Source organism: Oenanthe melanoleuca, chromosome 14 (assembly GCF_029582105.1).
Source record: "Oenanthe melanoleuca isolate GR-GAL-2019-014 chromosome 14, OMel1.0, whole genome shotgun sequence".
NCBI lineage: Eukaryota > Metazoa > Chordata > Aves > Passeriformes > Muscicapidae > Oenanthe > Oenanthe melanoleuca.
Genome location: NC_079348.1, coordinates 6,313,532 through 6,332,509, shown reverse-complemented (window position 1 = coordinate 6,332,509; position 18,978 = coordinate 6,313,532). Strand labels below are relative to the sequence as shown.

The following is an 18,978-nucleotide window of genomic DNA, read 5'->3' as shown; positions in this document are numbered from 1 at the left end:
CGCTGCCCCGCGGGAGCACCGGGAGCGGCGCGCTGCGGGCAGCCCAGCGGCGGGGCCTGGCGCGGGGGCGGTCCCGGTTCCGGTTCCGGGCGCCGCTCGGGCCGGGGGGGCCGTGCCGCCATCGCCGCGATGCCGAAAGGTGGTGGGGGCCGGGCCGGGCCGAGGGTCCCCCCGCGGGGAGCGGCGGCGGGGGGAAACGGGGGGCAGAGAGGAGGGGGCCGAGGGGGTGTGTGGGCCGCCCGGCCCCGGCGCGGGCAGGGCTCGTGCTCGCCGCCGGCCGTGAAGATGCCGCGGCGGGTCCGCTCTCCCCGCTCTGCGCGGCCGCGCGGGAGCCTGCGGGGATCCCTTTCCCCTCACCGGCGGCCCCGCGGCTGTGTTTGGGCTCTGGGGGGGTCTCGGGTTCCGGGGGTGCCTCGCCCCCTCCCGCCCCCCGAGAACGGCGCGTTCCCCGCGCCCTGCACCGAGCCGGGGCCGGTTCTGTGCCCCCGGGGTGCCGGGGCCGCCGCGGGACCGGGCTGGGCTCCACGTGCTCCCGCTGGAACGGGACCGCGGCGGGTTCCCCAGGGACGGGGCGTGGGGGAGCCGAGCGGGCGCGGGGGCCCGGCCCGGTGTGGGGGCTCAGGGGCTCCAAACGCGGCTCCTTTGATGTGGCCGCGTTTGGGTGTTCCGGAGCGGGCACCGACTTGCTCCTCGTGTGATTCAGGAGCGGGGATGAGGCGCTGCCGGGCTGTCACGGCTCTGCAGGATCCACCCAGAACCTTCTCCACATGCACCATCTGCATAATTGGCTCTTGCAAACCCCGGTCACAAACCAGCCCTCCTCATTTCTCTTCCCTGCAGTGTGCTCTGCTTTATTTCATCAGCGTTTCCCAGCCTTTAGCACAAAACTGATTCCTTGCTTAGATTTTATTTAACTACTTCATTTTGGGTCCATTTGCACAGTGATAGGGAGATGTGGCTGAAGCTTTTATGTGTTTTTTGTGAAGGCAAAGAACCGTGGTGGGTTATCACCCCATTTTTCATATTTAAATGCTGTGTAACTTCAGGATTTCCTGCTCTTTATTTCATTGTACAGATTTAAATGTTTAATTCAAACCGTTTGTTTTTTGAAAGAAGAGGGGTCTTTGGTCGTTTTCCCCCAAGTCAGTTGGAGTTGCTGGATTGCTGGCAGAGGAGTGGATTTTGGCACTCACTATTAATATAGAAGGGAGGGGCATTAACCAGCTACTAATAAATTTTTTACAGGATTATTTCCGATTAATTTCCTTTTTTCCCCCCTAATACTTTGATTTTAAAAAGAAGAGGTTCCATCAGTATCATTCCATTCTCTTTCATCTGAACTCCTTAGTTAGGCTGTTTAAAGCTGAAGATGTGTGAATGTGGGCCTGCCTGGGCACAACTGGGCTTGGCTGCAGGTGAAAAATCTGCAGGTGATTCTTTTTTAAAGAGGTGGAAAAGAAGTGCTATCCCTGTTTTCAGATGGGGAAACTGAGGCACAGAGCTGCTCAGTAGCAGGTGTTGGACCAACTCCCTGTGTCTGATGTGAGGTTTGATCTCCCTGAGGAAGCAGAGCCCCATTCCTGCACTGTGCTGAGCTCCCATGGGCTTCATTCTTCCATTTGCTTCTTTTTAGACTTTTAATGTAAAATAATTTCTCCTTAGTTGCTTCTCCCCCCTTATCACCACTGTTTATTTGCAGTAATGAGCAGTTTGTTTGTCTTGGTCCTGAGCCCAGTGTGGAATTCTGGAGCAGCTGGATGAGGAGCCTGGCCCTGGCCAGGCTGGGAGCACAGTTTGGTTATTTGGGGCTTGGTGTGTCACAGATATCAGTGTTGTTCCCTTTGGGGTGATGTCATGTGCTGGGCAGTGAGGTAATGTCTTCCCAGGAGCATTCCTGAGGCAGATGTTCCAGAGGGTGTCAGTGTTCCCATGCCTGGAAACAGACAAACAGCAAACACCTGTCTGGCTGCACCAAAGCTTTTGGTTGTGCTTAGTGTTTGAGAGCCCATCAGCTTCCCCAGCTGAATCCAGAGAGAAGAATTTAATCTCTGCACTTCCCCATTTCGTATGGAAAATATCTCTAGGGTTTCTATAAAGCTTCACAGTGGAGTTTTGGGACAGAACTAAGGCATTGTGAGAGTTTGTCTGTGCTGAGCCAGGAGAATTGGTCAGAAATGTTGGCTCTCTACAGCTCCCAGTGCCTCCCAGTCCAACAGCACACAGTGAGAGAGCAGTGGCAGATCCCCTGTGGATCCCACACCATGCCAAGGAGGGAAGGATGATCCCTCCCCATCACTGTGAGGTTCCCATTGTCCTTGGCAGGTGAAGTGGGGAGGATGAGAGAGATCCAGTGTTTCCTGCTCCTTCCATGGGACTTCCAGGACTCCTGCAGTGGCACAGAGCTGCCTTGCCAGAGTTGTTTGCTTTTTGCCAGTCTTCCTCACTTAGGGCTGTGGATTGGCTCGATCCAACTTGCTTCCCAATTCTTTGGGCTGGAAGAGCAGAACAGTGGCTTGGAGGCAGCATTAATGGCTTCAGCAGTTCATTAATCAACAGAATTTGGAACTTGGGGCAGTGCCAGCCAAGTGACTCCCCTTCTTGGTTCCTGGAGCTCGTTTTTATTTTTCCTCATAAAGCAGTAAAACATGGAGGCTCCTTTTAGTACTTCTTCAGCTCCCATTGTAATTCCCAAAGCTTTTTTCCAATTAGCTTCTTATTTTCTCTTGGCACAGTGGGAGGGGTTAAGGAGCCAAGCTAGTTGGAATGTTGGTTGTAACCACAGGAGCACACTGTGATTCTCCTGTGCAGGAAACTGGGATCTGCTGTGGGATTGAGTGTCCCTTGCCAGCCTGGGAAGGGAATTGGAGAGGCCACGAGCACAGGCAGGGAAGGGTGATATCAATAATCCCAATTCTCTCTTGGAGCATTTAACCCAGTTCAATGGGGGGTTTTGTTGTTTAGGGTCTATCAGAGAAGCTATTTTGGTTTGTCTAATCTACACCTAAAATCCAGAGAGTGCTGCAGGAGAAACAGGCCTTTCTGGAAGTTACCACTAAACCATTTGTTATTTTTATTATTTTGTGCAGGTAGAAAAGGAGGCCACAAAGGCCGAGCAAGGCAGTACACGAGTCCTGAGGAGATTGATGCCCAGCTCCAAGCAGAAAAGCAAAAGGCAAGGGTATGTGTTTGCTCCTTTGTGTACTTTCTGTCCTGATTCCTGCCTTATCCAGGCTGACTCTTCACTGTTCAGGAGCAAAGGAGCACTTAGCCAAGTGCTGCAGATCATTCCAGCAGCAATCACAGTATGGATTCCAAATAGCTCCAGCTGGGGAGACTCCAGGTTGTCCCCCAGTCCGGTTCCTGATGCTTGGGAGACCACCCAGAGCAGCATTTGAAGGTTAAAGGATGGAGGAGCTGATTACACAGCAGCTCTGGAGATCTTTTCTCCCTGTATTTCATCATTCCAGTCTTCAGTGTCAGCTCATTTGTTCTGCAGCTTGGCTTTGGAGAGCAAGAGCCACATCTTGACATGTTACTGTATGTTGAAATCACTGTATTTGCCCTCTTTCTATTGTAGATTTATGGACCAGACTCCTTTGGCTTCTTCCTGCACACATAATTTTCTTGTTTGCCTCTGACTTGTAGGGAGAGGTAACAGAGTTTTCTGGTGTGGGGCCTCTTTTGAGTGTATTTCTGTGCCCTAGCACTGGACTGTAACGGCTCCCCCCACTTCCACCACGACCTGACTGCTGCCATAAAAGCCTTGGCTGCTTTTTGGGGCTCTTGCTCTCTTTATTCCAAACTTATCACAGCTCTGGTGACACTCTTAATATTTTTCTGTGACTCTGAAAGTGCTGCCTCAGCCCAAATACACAATTCCAGCTGAGGCCTCACAGACTGACCACAGGAGGATAATTACACCCCATGTAGGAAATCCTGGTGAATACCTCTGAGATTACTCTCTCAAGCAGTTCTGAGCCATAGTGTTGAGTCCTTTTTAATGTTTTGCCCAGCTGGAACTCAAGATGATTGTTTGTTTTGCTGCTTAGCCACATATTCCAGCTTTGTGTTGGATTTCTTCTTCCAAAGTGTAACTCCTCTTGGATAGTTTCTGATTCCACCTTCTTGGTTTCATGCCATATTTCCACATTCTGAAACCACTTATGAGTCTCATCCTGTTTTCCAAAATAATTCCAACTCCTACTGGTGTGATGTCATTCACAAACTGTGTGTTCTCTGCTTCCATGTTTGTAATAAAAATACTGGAAATGGAACAGAAAAGCAGGACCCACATGAAAGTGTTTTGTTTCACAGCAAACCAGGGAACTGCTCTTTGAGAAGGATTACTTTTTTTGTGGTAGCCCATATCACTTAGTAATGGTTACATCTAACACTGATTTATTAAGGAAAGCTTAAAAAAGCCCCCCACAATTAACAAAATTACTCCTCTTACTGTTCCTTGCTCATCCACTTTGTGGGTTGCTTGATGAGAGATCTTGGTAGTGTAAAACAAGCTGTTCACACCTATGCTGGCTCTTCTTATGATTCAGAAATTAATTCCCAGGTTTCTGACTGGTGGAAGCTGTGCTTAAAAGGCTGTAATTCCTTGGATAAGAATGTTCTGGTTGATGGTTGTCAATTTTCTCCTTTAGGTGTTTTTATTTATCCAGACTCAGGATGGGATCCAGCTCTAAGCTGCATCCATGTAGTTTCCAGTGTCTGAGGTAGTGTGCACTGGAAACCCAGGCTAAAATTCTTCTGGAGAGCTTTCATTTGGGGAAAGTGAAGTGCAGTGGTGTCTTTTACAATCATTTTCCTGTTAGAGGGAGCAGCAGAGTTGTTTGGAGGTGATGCTGTTGCTGAGGAGGAGCTCTCATTCTGTGACAGCCAGACCCCCTTGGTGGCACAAGGCCACGTCAGGAACACCAGTGCTCAGAGTTGTCTCTCATCCCTCCAAAATCTCTTTTAAGAGCTGGGTTTGGGATTTTTAGTGACATGCCTTTCCTCTAATTTCCTCTGATTTTTGTAGGAAGAGGAGGAGCAAGAAGAAGGAGGTGAAGGAGCAACAGGGGACCCTAAAAAGGAGAAGAAATCTCTAGATTCAGATGAGAGTGATGAAGATGATGAGGATTATCAGGTACTGCATTCTCAGGGCACTTAATGCACCTAACCCTTGGGCTGGGGGGAAGATGCACACTCTGGATTCTGAGCAGAGAGAGCTACCTAGAGTGCATTTTTATAGAACTATATAGAAGCCAAAAAATGCTCACTTGACAGCATTTTGCCCTCAGAATGAAAACTTGTGAATATTTACAAATGAAATACAAAGGCAACAAGATTTTTAAAAAGGCTGAGGGTACCTTGATTCATAAATGATTTTACTGGCTAGTAGTAAAATCTTGGCTTGTGCTTTTGGGGTGCTTTGCAGTGTGTTTGGGGAGCTCTGGTACCCCCAGAGCTGGGTATGAGAGTCCTTAACCCCTGAGGTTCCTCCTCTTGTTCCTGACCCACAGCAAAAGCGCAAGGGAGTGGAGGGGTTGATAGACATAGAGAACCCCAACCGTGTCATTCAGACAACCAAAAAAGTCACTCAGCTGGACCTGGATGGACCCAAGGAGCTCTCACGAAGAGAGAGGTGAGTTCCCTGCTGCACCCCTGCAATTCCAGCCTTGGTGCAGGGAGGTGTTTCCCCTGCTCTGTGTCAGTGTTTCAGGGAGGTCCTTAAAAGAGTGTTGGCTGCCTAAAGCAGGCACTGAGCAGCAGCAAACTGGGCTGACTGTGCTTCAAAATGTGGTTCCTTAGAAACTTCACAGGAGCTGTCTGTCCTCTGGGAGCAGCTGTGGCTATCCTACTCTGAGAGAAAGGGATTTAGACCATTCCTAAGTTTTTATGCCAAAAGTTAGACCTAACTGAAACTTGAAATCATACTACTATGAAGGGGATTTAGGCCATTCCTTTCCTGAAGTTTTATAACAAAAATCAGAACAGAAATCCATTAACCAGAGCTCACCTTGGATCTGCTTTAATCTCACTGCAGAAAATGCCCTGGTGACAGATAGCAGTTTCCCAGATTCCAGATATTGTAGTGAAATATTTATCTGGGCAGATGAATAACCTGAAAACCAAAGTTTAATCTTCAAGGTTTCATTTAGCAATGGTGAGGTTTGGAAGGGAAGGTTTAATCTTTCTTTTGGGATAGATTGCTTCAGCAGAAGGACACCTTTGAGGGTAAGGCAGGGAAAAAGATGTCACATTCTTGTGGTGTGGGACTAATTCATTTGACCTCCCTGTGTGTCTGTGTCCTTACTTAGCTGAAGGAAGGTAGAAACAATCTCAGCTCACCCCTGTTCAAACCCTGCAAATAGACAGAAGCTGTGCTTGAAAGGCATCCCAGTTTTGGGGTTTTTCCTGTTTGGAAAGCCCCACTGTGCCTGTTCCTGTGGGCTTGCCTGGATGCTCTGGTGACTGGTGTGTTTCATTTGGGCAGAGAGGAAATAGAGAAGCAAAAGGCAAAAGAAAGATACATGAAAATGCACCTAGCTGGGAAAACAGAGCAAGCCAAGGCAGACCTTGCCCGATTAGCCATCATTCGGAAGCAAAGGGAAGAAGCTGCCAGAAAGAAGGAAGAAGAAAGAAAAGGTTAGAAAATAATTTATCATATTCTCCTACCTCTCCATGTTGTGGTTGCAGTCACACATCCCTCATCTGAGCCTTTGTGGCGTTGCTGAGTGTCATCAACACCCCTCAGCAAAGCCAGGCTCAGCTGTTTCCCTCTCATAAAGTTCTTGCTTTATAAACAAGAGCTTGGATGCCAGAGCAGGAAAAGAGGATGAGAGAATTGTCCTTGATATCCATTTTGTCCCCTGCTTCTCAGGCAATGCTGCCTCCAGTTTGGGGGCTTAGCAGGCTCCATGTGTTGGGTGATTTATCTGCTTTGCATGTGGGGATCTGGACTGCCCAGGGAGTTCACAGCACTCCTTCCCTTCCTGGCCTTTCTCTGGGAGATATGAACCAGAAGTCTGAGCACAGCTCCTTGGTGGCTTCCACAAAGAAATTTGGGTATCAGGGTGATTTGTGGACACCTGGAGAGAGGCCAGGGATAGAAGGGAGCATACAAGAGGAGCTGTGCCTCTTACCTCTGAGAAACTGGTGGGAAGGGTGGGATTTTTTTCCCTTACCCAACTGGCAGGATTCTGATCCCCAGGGCTGCCAATCCACCCCCAGTCCCTGATCTGATGGTGATGATGAAATTGTTGTTTTCCTCCCCAGCAAAAGACGAAGCGGCCATGGCAGGTAAAAGACTGCAGTCACTATCCCTTAACAAGTAAGCACAGGCCATGCAAGAGGAGGAAACACCAGGGAACTGTGCCTGGTCCTGTGGGAGCTCTGCAGTGTCACCTTCCATCGACGCCACGCAGGGCGTCCTGCAGCATTGACCTCACCTCCACCTCCAAGAGACACTGACGATGTGTTTGTCCTCATCCTGGCACAGATTTCCATTTGGGGTTAGGGGCAGCTGCTCTCTGCAGTGCAGAGCTGTGCTGGACAGCAATTCCCTGTAACAGTTCGGAAACATTAATGTTTTTGCTGTTTTTAGGATCAAGAACTCGTAGAGGGTGGGAGGGGGGCAGGGTGGGAGGGGAGGTGCTTCAAGTACTAGATTGCAAGAAGATAGATTGTGGGGTCATTGTGGGGTGGGGCATGGGGTGGGGAACTGACTTGGTTTGAAATCCCAAAGGATAATGTATCTGAGGAATCCAGTTGGCAAAGAGCCCATTAAATTTTGCTGCAGGGCATTGCAGTATAAGCTGGGAGCCTGACTTCATGGACATCTGGAGTGCCGTTCCTTCCCAGATTCATCCCTCCTTTCTTGCAGCCAGTCTCCCCTTTTCCCTCCTCTTCATTTTCTTTTTCTCCTCCTTATTAGGGATAGTGCCAGTTTTTAACCACATCATCCTTTGTTTAAAGGAGAAAAACAAACAACATTTATTGTGTCAGATCCAGATGGAAAAAAAAAAACCAAAAAGCAAAAAAAAACAAAACAAAAAAAAAAAAAACTTGATCAAGTTTAAAAACCATCAAGAGAACTTGTATATTTGGCTGATTAAACTGTAAGTTATCAGAACTGCTGTGGCCTGATGTGTGTGGGAAGGGCACAGCTGGGGGAGGCACAGCTGCAGCTGGGGACTGCTGGTTGTGGTGTGGAGTTTGGCTTTGGGTTCAGGAGCTCCATCAGCATACACAGCCTGGAGGGAGAAAGCTTTTCCTGCTGATTTTGATGGATGTCTTGCACAATCTGTTTACCACGGTGGAGGAAACAATTACCCTGAGGCCACTGTCTGGCCTAGTCCCCTGTCAAAAGGGCAGTCACCGCACTGTCACCTCCCTGTCACCTCTCTGATGGCTCTGGAGGGGAGATGCCAAAGCCTGCTGTGCCTCAGGGGGCTGGGAGTTCTGTTCAGGGACACCAGTGCTTCCCAGACTTGATTCCCAGAGGTTGGAGGAGATCCAGCCCCAGGGCTTGGGGCACTGGAAGCCGCTGGGAGAGGGGTTGCAGCTGTGGAGAAGCAGGGTGACAAATGGGAATTGTTCCATGTCACCCTGGCCATGCCTGGCTGCAGGAACTTGGGCACAAGTGGGGTGTGACACAGGACTGTGCCCCCAGGGAGCTGCTGGCTCAAACCACAGCTCAGACCAAGCCAAGGTTTGGGTAGGAAATATCCTCAGGGAGCTGTGGAAGATGAGCAAGTGCTGCCAGGAGAGGTGCCTGTGCTGTCAGCTCCTAGAGGGAGGGACTGATGGGGGGACAGCCTGCCACAGGATATTTGGGTGATCCTTGGAGCACAGGGAGGTGGATGGGGCAGGACAGGGGAGTTTTTGGGTGGATGCCTGGGATGGAGCAGGGCAGGAGCTACAGGGGGAGGAGGTTGAGGTTTGTGAATGCGTGGAAATGGGTGGAAAAATCTCCACAAAACACCTCCCTCTAACTGAGGGCTGGAGCAGAACTCCAATGTCACTGTCCCTCTGCCAGCCAGTGCTCCCTTCCCAGGCCATGGGAAGGCCCAGGATTAGTTGGGCAGCCCAAGGTCTCTGAGCTGGCTCCAGGTTTGGGAATTGCCCACCTGATGGGACTTTTACCAGGGCACTCAGAGAACTGGAAACCTGTGCTCCCTGGCTGCTTCCACCCTCTGCCCTCCCTTTCCCTAACACCAATCCTGTTTTGAAATGGTGCTGAAGCAGGGACTGCACTGGTGGCAGAAAGGACATGACCACCTGTGGTGAGATGTGGCACAGCACTGTGATCTGCCCTGATCACACCTGTGTTTGCACTGAACTTGTTCTAAAAAAGTGCAAAAAAAAACCCATTTTGATTTAACCAGGAAAATCCTTTATTTGCAATTTTTCCAAGCAATGTATGACCAGCATCAGGAAGCATGGTAACAAAAATAGTAAGAAAAATGGTTTTCTTTGTTTGGAAACAGCCACCAGGGCTGGCTGGCAGCGGGGACAGGCACTGGTGGCATCTTGGCCAGGTTGTGTGGCACAGGGTGGGGGTGGCAGAGGCAGCAGGCAGGGGGCAGAGCAGGGGCAGCTGGAAGCTGGGATGCACTTCCCAGATGGCTCCTTCATTTAATCTTGAGATCCTTCAGTGCTGACTCCAGGCTCTGAAATGAAACATGAGGGTGTTCATCAGCTCGTTGCTTCCCAGAGAAACTGGGGGTGGTTGGGGAGTGAGAGGAGGGAAGATGGTTCAATGCTGGGTACTCCCAGCCTGAGGGATCCATGGGGGTTCCTTACCTTGACATCCCAGATGCTCATGCCCCCGTCCATCCCCGTGGTACAGAACTGGGAGCACTTGTCCTTCCCGCCTGTCAGCACTGAGATCTGGCTGTGGGTGCAAAGAGGGAGCAGGAATCAGTCCCAGTGCTGAGCTCTTGGAACTGCCTGGCAGCCAGGGTTGGGAGTGGGGCTGGACCCTTCATCTGCCCCACCAGTACAGGAAGGCACTGGGATCAATAGGGATGCTCCAAGGATGCTCCAGGACCATCCCAGCTTTTGGGACTAGACATCTCTATCTCCCCTTCCCACATGCAAGGATGCTCTAGGGATACCCAGGAATGCTTAGGAATACTCTGGAAAATTCAGGGATAGCCAGGGCTGTTGCAGCTCATGGTGCTGGAGCCTCAGTCTCTCCCTCTCACTTGCAGGGATGCTCAGGGACATTTTGAGGACATCCAAGGATTCTCCAGAGCTGTCCCAGCTCCTGGGCAGGACAGCAGCACACCCAGGGGATGCTCAGGGATCAGCAGCCCCCGAGGTGACCCCAGGCCTGTCCCTCCCAGCCCACACCTGATGCTGTTCTTGTGCAGGGTGTCCAGGCTGGCGTTGGCCGTGTCCGAGCTCGCTTTCTTGTCCAGGTTCTGGAAGCGCTCGCGGGCGGTGAGGCCGCGCTGGGAGCTCTGCTTGGGCACATCCAGCTTCCCCCCAAAGGTCAGGCTGCCCTGGCTCTCCTCGTAGGTGAACAGCATGGGGCAGCAGTCGTGGCCCTGGGGAACAAACCTGGCCTGCTCAGCACCCTCCAGGCTGCTCCAGGCACAGCCCCCAGCCCGTGCCCCTGCCCGGACTCACCGCGGCCACCAGGCTGTTCTCGGTGATGAAGGTGACAGCCAGCAGGGGCAGCGTCTCGGTGCACAGGGAGGCCACACTGCCAGGTGAGAACAGCGAGCTGAGCTTCAGCCTCAGTGCTGAGACTGGCACAGCTCCTCCAGCCCTGGTGATCTGGGAATGTTCCAGGGGTGTCCCAGCTCCTGGGGCTGAGCCCTCTATGTCCCATATCCATATACAAGGCTGCTCAGGGATACCCAGGGATGGGCAGAGATGCTCCAGGGATACCCAGGGATGGGCAGAGATGCTCCAGGGATGCTCCAGGGCTATTTCAGCTCCTGAGGCTGAACCCCTCTTACCTCCCCCACCCAAGTACAAGGATGCTCAGGGAATACTCACAGATGCTCAGGGGTGATGCTCCAGGGCTCAACCCCTCCATCTCCCCCACCCACATGAAGGGACACTCTGGGATTGCTTTTGGCCCAACCCAACCCAGATACCTCCATCCCCGTGTTGTTTTGGGGGTCAACCCCTGCTGCCACCCCCAGCACAGCCCCCCCAGTCCCCCAGCCCCCTCCTGTCCCCAGCCCTGCTTACGCCATCTTCTTGCCAGCATCAGCGAGGCACAGGGTGCTGTCATGGCTCACCCAGGCCACACGGGAGCCGCTGGCCGAGAAGCAGATGCTGTGCACCCACCCACAGCTGCTGCTGGACTCAAACATCAGCTCCCCAAAGGGCATCTTGGAGCCCCAGGGCGTGGGGCTGGGCCGCTCCTCCACCTCCTTGATGTAGGCTGAGAAGATCCTGGGAAGGGGAGAGCCATGCCATGTGTCCCTGGATGCAGGACCTGTGCCACCTTCATCCCTGCCCCTTGCCTCAGTTGTGGGACTCCGTTTCCCTGGCAGAGTCTGTGGGGTGTCCCCCCACCTCCCATGGATGCTGTGTTTCTGGGATGGTCCCCACATCTCCCTATATGTCCCTGGTGCTCCATTCCCTGCTCCAAACAGCACCTGGGGTGAAGCCTGCCCCCCCCCACCCATCCTTCATCAGGCCCCCCAGTCACCCAATCCCTGCTCCTCACCTGCACTTGAAGTCACAGGAGCCAGCAGCCAGGAGGACATTGTTGGGGTGCCAGTCGAGGCTGAGCACTGTTGAGCGGATGGGCTTCTTGATGTGCTTGCAAACCCACCTGTGTGGAGAGGGGGTGGCACCAGAGGGGCAGCACAACCATCCCCAGAGCCCCCCAGGAATTTTGGGGAGCTGGTCAGGGCTCCAAGTGCCCCAGGAGCTGCCCTGAGCCACTGTCCTGCAGTAGCAGCCTGGGCATGAGGAGTCCATCCCATCTGTCTCCACCTCCAGCTCCTCCAGTTTTTATTTCCCCATCCATCCATCCATCCATCCATCCATCCATCCATCCATCCATCCATCCATCCATCCATCCATCCCACCGGGGCTGTGCCAGAGCCTCACCAGTCGTTCTCCTGCTCGAAGTAGCAGATGGAGATGAGGCGGGAGCCGCTGCCCACAGCGAATTTGTTCTCCTTTGGGGACCACTTGACGCAGCGGGCGGCGCGGTTGATGCGCAGGATGACCAGCGTGGGCTTCCACACGTTGCCCTTGAGCGTCCACACGTAGGCGTTGCGGTCGGTGCCGCACGTCACCAGCCGGTTGCTCTCAGGGGCCCAGTCGATGCCTGGAAGGCAGAGGGGGATGGTGGTGGCCCAGGGAGCCACAGGAATGGGAATGGGGAGGTGGCACTTGGGGCTGGGGGATGTCTGAATATTGTTCTGGGTGGTCTGTGCTCCGCAGTTCCTCTTTGCCCCGCCCCATCCCATCCCATCCCACCCCACTCCTGGCTCCCTTCCTTCCTCCTTCACCCATGCACAGCCCCCATCCACTGGTGCCAGTGCCACGAGCAGGACTGGGAGCAGCTCTGGGAGAGGCCCGCCCACCCACCCTCCATGTCCCTGTCCCCTCTGCCAGCCAGCACTCACCTGTCACCTGCCCGTTGTGCTCCTTCAGCTCGTGGACTTTGCTCCACTTGGCCCCATCCTTGCGGTAGATGTGAACCTCGTGGTTGTTGGGGCACAGGGCGATCTCTGGGGGTGACAGTGGCCAGGGCAAAGCCCTCCCCTGGGTCACAACCAGCACCAACCCATCCCTTCCCAGCACCAGGTCCCCCCCAACCCCCCCAGCCCTGGTCCTGCACTGCCCTGATGCTGCAGATCGTCCTATGGGAAGGGAGATCCCTGCACCTTACAGCCCAGTGTCCTCCCTTCCCTGCAGTGTGGTCCCATGGGGCTGGTGGGATGAGGCAGGATGGGATTGGACGGGATGGAACGGGATGGCTGCGGCTGCACAGCTCCAAACGCAGCCTCATCCCGCCCCGCCCGCCGGCCCCAGCACAGAAAGCGCTTTTTGTTCTCCCACATCCCCCGGCCGCGGTCGGGAAATGCCATCGGCCGTGAATCACCCGGCTCTGCTCCGTGCCCGCCCTCCCCTGCCGGTGCCCCGGGGCCGGGACCTGCTCTGGCACCGCTGTGCCGAGCTCTGTCCTGTGCTGGCACCGCTGTGCCTGGCTCTGTCCCTGCTCTGGCACCGCTGTGCCGGGCTCTGTCCTGCTCTGGTACCGCTGTGCCGGGCTCTGTCCTGTGCTGGCACCGCTGTGCCAGGCTCTGTCCCTGTGCTGGCACCGCTGTGCCAGGATCTGTCCTGTGCTGGCACCGCTGTGCCGGGCTCTGTCCTGCTCTGGTACCGCTGTGCCAGGCTCTGTCCTGTGCTGGCACCGCTGTGCCGGGCTCTGTCCCTGCTCTGGTACCGCTGTGCCAGGCTCTGTCCCTGTGCTGGCACTGCTGTGCCAGGCTCTGTCCTGCCCTGGCACCGCTGTGCCCGGCTCTGTCCCTGCTCTGGTACCGCTGTGCCTGGCTCTGTCCCTGCTCTGGCACCGCTGTGCCAGGCTCTGTCCTGTGCTGGCACCGCTGTGCCCGGCTCTGTCCTGCTCTGGTACCGCTGTACCAGGCTCTGTCCTGTGCTGGCACCGCTGTGCCAGGCTCTGTCCTGCTCTGGCACTGCTGTGCCAGGCTCTGTCCCTGCTCTGGCACTGCTGTGCCGAGCTCTGTCCTGTGCTGGCACCACTGTGCCCGGCTCTGTCCCTGTGCTGGCACCGCTGTGCCGGGCTCTGTCCTGCTCTGGCACTGCTGTGCCTGGCTCTGTCCTGCTCTGGCACCGCTGTGCCAGGCTCTGTCCTGCTCTGGCACCGCTGTGCCGGGCTCTGTCCCTGTGCTGGCACCGCTGTGCCTGGCTCTGTCCTGCTCTGGCACTGCTGTGCCAGGCTCTGTCCTGCTCTGGCACCGCTGTGCCAGGCTCTGTCCTGTGCTGGCACCGCTGTGCCTGGCTCTGTCCTGCTCTGGTACCGCTGTGCCAGGCTCTGTCCCTGCTCTGGCACCGCTGTGCCCGGCTCTGTCCTGTGCTGGCACCGCTGTGCCAGGCTCTGTCCTGCTCTGGCACCGCTGTGCCAGGCTCTGTCCCTGTGCTGGCACCGCTGTGCCAGGCTCTGTGTGGCAATGGGACCCGGGGACACCAAGAATGTGCTGTCCCAGCCCCCAGGTCTGCTCCCCCAAACACAGCCCAGCTCTGCCCTGTCCCAGAGCATCGCCCACCACGAGGATGTTCAGCCAGGACAGTGCCTGGGATATCCTTGGGAATTTCGGGTGTCCCAGGCGTACTCACGGGTGCGGTCCTTGTTCCAGGCGTGGCAGCTGATGGGCTCCAGCAGGAAGCTGTGGTAGGCCATGGCTCACGGGCTGGGGACAGGGAGAGACCCCCAGGCTGTCAGGGCAGTCTGCTGCAGCCACAGGACAAGATCCCAGCTCCCAGCCCCTCAGAAGGATCCCTCCCCCTGGGATCAGTCCTGTGTTGCAGCCCATCATGTCTCTCCTCTGCCGGGGAGAGGGTTTTCCTGATGATTTCCAAGCTTAAAAACTGTCCATTTGCAGGAACTTCTAAACCCTGCTGGCTGGACCTTGCTGGGCAGGAGCTGGCTGGGCACACAGGGACTCTGGTGCCAGCACCCCCCTGTGCACCCCTGGGTTCCCAGCACAGGCAGCACCTCCTCTTTTCACCCCAACAGGGCCAGATCCACTCACTCCTTCCACACCTCTCCTTTAGGAAGAGCCAAAAACCCCATGGAGGCCCTTCCATCCCATCAGTGCTCAGCCCCCAGGACCAATCCCTTCTCCTGGCTGAACTCCCACCATTCCTGCTGGTCCCTAATTGTCATAGGATGGAGCAGTTTGCCCCAAAGGCCCCTCCAGGTGCCACGGGACTGGGAAGGGCTCTAGCAGCGTCACAGCCCCTTGGCCATCCTGCAGGGATGTAGGGAAACACCTCGCAGGGCGTGGCAGACCGGGGAATTACTCACAGCCTGCTCTCGGCTATTTTGGGAACTCCCTGAACACGTCCCGTTTTCTTTGGCAGCTAAAAACGTTACAGGGGAAGGGGAAAAAATTCCTCTTAGCAAAGCTCCATCTCTGGGCCGGGGAAAAGAAAATCTGAGGAGCTCCATCACCTGCCTTCTGCATGTGGAGAAATTCCAGGGCTGCTGTCACACAGCCCCTGGCCAAGGACATGGATGAGGAGGCAGCTGCCCTCCCCAGCCCCACCGATCCCCCCGGGATGCAGCACGGCGTGTCCCAAGGACGGGACAAAGCTGCTGCCACCACGAGCCTCTCCCTCGAGCCCTGGGGATGGAGCAGCACCACGAGGGATGGACAGAATCACCAGAGACGGGGACACCGCTGTCGGCATTGCAAGAGACCAGGAGAAGGAAAATGTGTGCAAAAGGGATTTGGATGGAATGGGCACTGGGCTGAAAGGGCTCGCTGGAGGAGGGACGGGAGGGAGGAAGGACACAGCGAGGTGCTTTCTGGCTTCAACACTAAGAAAACAGTAATAATTTTTCGTTTTCCAGGTAGTTTGGGAGCTCAGAGGCATAAACTCCCCTTCCTGGGGTCCCTTGCTGAGTGCCATCCCGAAGGGATGAGTTCAGCTGCCGTGCCAGGGACAGCAGCCTCTGCCAGACACGGCAAGGAGTGAGGGCTGCGATGCCTTGGCCGCTCCCAGCAGCGGGTGGGGTTTTACTTCCCCCAGAGCCCCTTTCCAGCCCGTTCCCTGCTGGTGCCCCTCTGGCTGAGCCCTGCTCCCACCCAGAGTGACCCACGGGGGCTCGGCAGCCCCTTCCCCAGCTGGGCACAGCATCACAGGAGCTGTGGTTACACCCCTCCAACCCCTCCCACAACCCAGGGGCTCTCTAGGGAGGAAAATGGGAATTTTCCGAAGGCCAGACAGGGCGGGATTGGGAGCTGGAACAGCTCCGTTATCTTCCCGGCCAGTCCGAGCAGTTCGGAAACATCCTCGGAGGAGATAACCAAACCTTGGCAGGGCCGAGCGCCGGCGGCTCCTCCCAGTCCCGGGAGGAAGCCGCACACCAGAGGAGACGGAGTTCGGGTTTTTACGAGCCTGGCGGGGTGGCGGAGGAGGGTTTGCACCCAGTGAGGATCCTGCTGGGAGCTGCGACCCCCTGAAACTCTCCCCTGCGCCACCAAGACCCCAAAACCGACCCCCGGGGCCCCTCTGCTCCCTGCGGCAGCTGAAGGTGTCACCCCCTGTGCTCCTGCCAGCCAGGCTGGGGACACCCGTCCTCAGACCCCAGCGCTGGTGGGGCTGCCCCATGAGCCAGCCTGGCCCTGAGGGGACACCCACAGTCCCAGGGCAGAGGAAGGCGGCTCTGACCCTCCTCTTCCTCGCCCCGGGCAAAGCGGGAAGCAGCTGATCCCGAGGAGGAGAGGGCAGATTGCGGCAGCTCTGCCTCTGCCGGCGCCAACCCCGACCGGACCTCCACAGGAGAACTCTTTCCATCCCCCCCAGAGCTGTCAGACCACGGGCAAGAGGAAAAAAACCCCTTCAAACTTGCTGACAAAACTGGGAGAAAATCCCAAAACACCCGAAATGCAGCGACAGCGAAACTCGGAGGGGCAAGGGGCTGCCTGCACCCCCCTGACCCAGCCCGGGGGGACCCCCCGAACCCTGGAGCAGGGTGTGAGCCCCAGCAGCGCTGACAGCCCCAGCCCCACGGGACAGCCCCAGGTCCCGGCAGGGTGCCAGAGCTGCCTGCCCGTGCTTACCTTGCCGTGCAGGGCGGGCTGGGCTCGGTTCCTGGACGGCGGGGCTCGTTCATGGACTCTGGGCAGTCGACACGAACGGAGCCCGGAGCGAGCGGCTGGAGCTGTGCCTGCCCCGCCGAGGCTGCCTGACTTCCCTTTTCCTCTCCGAGAAATGCAACCACTTCCTTACGTGGGCGTTGGGGGAGCGCGGAGCGGCTCTGCAGCCGCCCTGCCCCTGTGCCTGCGGGCCGGGCCGGGCCAGCACCGCCGCACTGCACGGCCCCGGCCCGGGATGCTCACGCTGCTCGGGGGAACGTGGGCAACTCACCCTGCGTGCTCCAGAAAGGACACAGCCAGGGGAACAGAAGGGAAGGATCCCCGCCTCTCCCTGTGGTAGCGGAAGGGCTGCTCACCCCCGGCCCCCGATGCGTTTTGGAGGGATGGGGACTCCCCTACCAGGGAACAGCCGTGCCTGGAGCCCACCCGGGGCAAAGCACCCGCAGGCATCGCCTCCCACGGCCGGGGAGATCCGCGGGACCTCGCGGAGCCTGGATCCGGCCGCCCTCGGCAGCAGCTGCTGCCGGTTCCTGCATCCCACAGAGCCCAGAGGGACCCGGGCCCAGGCTGGCTGCGGGCACCGTGCCTGGATCCCCACGCACCAGACATCAGCCCTCTGCTTTTATCACCTCCTGCTGCAGAACAGCTAATTTTTATCCCATTCCCGCCTGGATGCCCTCACCCCTTCCCTCTCTGAGTGATGTCGCAGCACGCTGGGGTCCCGTGCATCGAGGGCAGGAGCGCTTCTCAGCCGCAGGATTTGGATACAATATCCTGGAATTCAGGGATACAATAACCTGGTATTGGCTGCGCTGCAGAATCGATCCCCACGGGAGGGGTCAGCTGCAGGTAAAAGGGGAGCACAGAGGGGGCAGCCCCTCGCTCCTGATCCTCATCCTGAGCTGGAGTTAATTTCACGTGTGTTGCCATGATCCCTGCAGACACGGGGAGACCCTGAGATGTCTCCCAGGCAGGGATGGGATTGAACTGTGGGTCAGTTTTAACTTCTGCAGGAGCATTTGGGGTACATTACTAAGGGGAGAGGACAGTGTGACCCCTGTTCTGTGCCTGCCATGCCCTTTCCTCCTTGCTCTCATCGCCAGGCTGCTCCTGCTTGGAGTACCATGAGTTGCCTCCATTGCCTGTGAACCCTGCTTGGGGCTCTCCAAGGCTCCATGGGGGGAAATCTGGCACTGTGGAAGTCTGCTTCCCTACTGGGCCTCTGCCAGACCCCATTCATGTTTGCTCAAACCCTTTACCTGCTTTTTCTTCCGTTTCTGAAGAGGGAAGATCCTCCTGCCCCCACAGCACGTCACGTCCTCAAAAATGTTGTAGAGGAACTGTCCCACTGCAGACACTGGGGACATGGGGACACTTCTGGTAGGGTTTTCTCTGGGGTTGGGGCAGTGCAAATGATGAACAGCAGCAATTCTGAGTTTGGGGAGTGTTGCAGGCAGGCTCCAGTGAGTATTCCCTGCTTCCCAGACCATCCATCCCAGCCATGCTACCCCCCAGATCCCCTGACTGCAAGAAATGAAACACTCATTATTTTATGTTTAGAAGGGAGAGGAAATTGCAAAGCCAAGCCTGACTGCCAGGGGAGAAGGTGGGAGACACAAGGAAACCAGAGAAAGATCCAGCTCTGTGATGGAGAGCAGTGGCTGCTGCTCAGAGCTGATCTTCCACCCTCCCCTTTCAGCTCCCCCAGCTGAGAAACGAGCAGGGTATGAAACAACTCAGGTTTCAGAGGAAGTGGTAAATTTAGTCACTGAGGTTTTTTTAAGACACTTCTGCATTTTCTGAAGAAATGACCATCTTAACCTTTGCAAAGCAATGCCATGAGCCAGCTAATCCCCTCAGAGCACAGCAGCGCAGCAACCCAGGGAGGAGGAGCTGCACCCTGTGAATAAATTTTGAGCAAATGCCTCCATGAGCTCCTGAGGCTGGAGCTGAACTGCAAAAGGTACCTGGGGACAAAGGATCAGCACAGCAGCCAGACCATGCTGACACCTCTGGCTGGAGCTTCATTTGTCCACCAGTTGTTATAAATACAGGATTTTACAGGCTGAGAGCTCAGCTCTAACAGGACACAGAACCCCAGAACCACTGAGGGTAGAAAAGACCACCAAGTTCATCAAGTCCATCCTGTGCTCAA

General features: G+C 55.8%; 2 protein-coding genes across 2 annotated transcripts; one reads left to right on the top strand and one right to left on the bottom strand.

Annotated features, from left to right (window-relative positions):
* The first annotated feature begins 46 nt into the window (after positions 1–46).
* On the top strand, positions 47–8,125 carry PDAP1 (PDGFA associated protein 1). The gene is made up of 6 exons (XM_056502876.1): positions 47–139; positions 3,087–3,178; positions 5,030–5,137; positions 5,514–5,635; positions 6,488–6,639; positions 7,270–8,125. Exons 1-6 carry the CDS (start codon positions 130–132, stop codon positions 7,326–7,328), a joined length of 543 nt encoding a protein of 180 aa, XP_056358851.1. The 5' UTR covers positions 47–129; the 3' UTR covers positions 7,329–8,125.
* A 1,240-nt stretch (positions 8,126–9,365) lies between these two features.
* Positions 9,366–17,327, bottom strand: ARPC1B (actin related protein 2/3 complex subunit 1B). Its single transcript, XM_056503025.1, has 10 exons — positions 16,788–17,327; positions 14,335–14,408; positions 12,600–12,704; positions 12,076–12,298; positions 11,687–11,794; positions 11,203–11,409; positions 10,630–10,705; positions 10,351–10,547; positions 9,799–9,889; positions 9,366–9,665 (listed from the first exon to the last, which is right to left on the bottom strand). The coding sequence occupies exons 2-10, from the start codon at positions 14,396–14,398 to the stop codon at positions 9,627–9,629; spliced, it is 1,110 nt and encodes a 369-aa protein (XP_056359000.1). The 5' UTR covers positions 14,399–14,408; positions 16,788–17,327; the 3' UTR covers positions 9,366–9,626.
* Between the last annotated feature and the right edge of the window lie 1,651 nt (positions 17,328–18,978).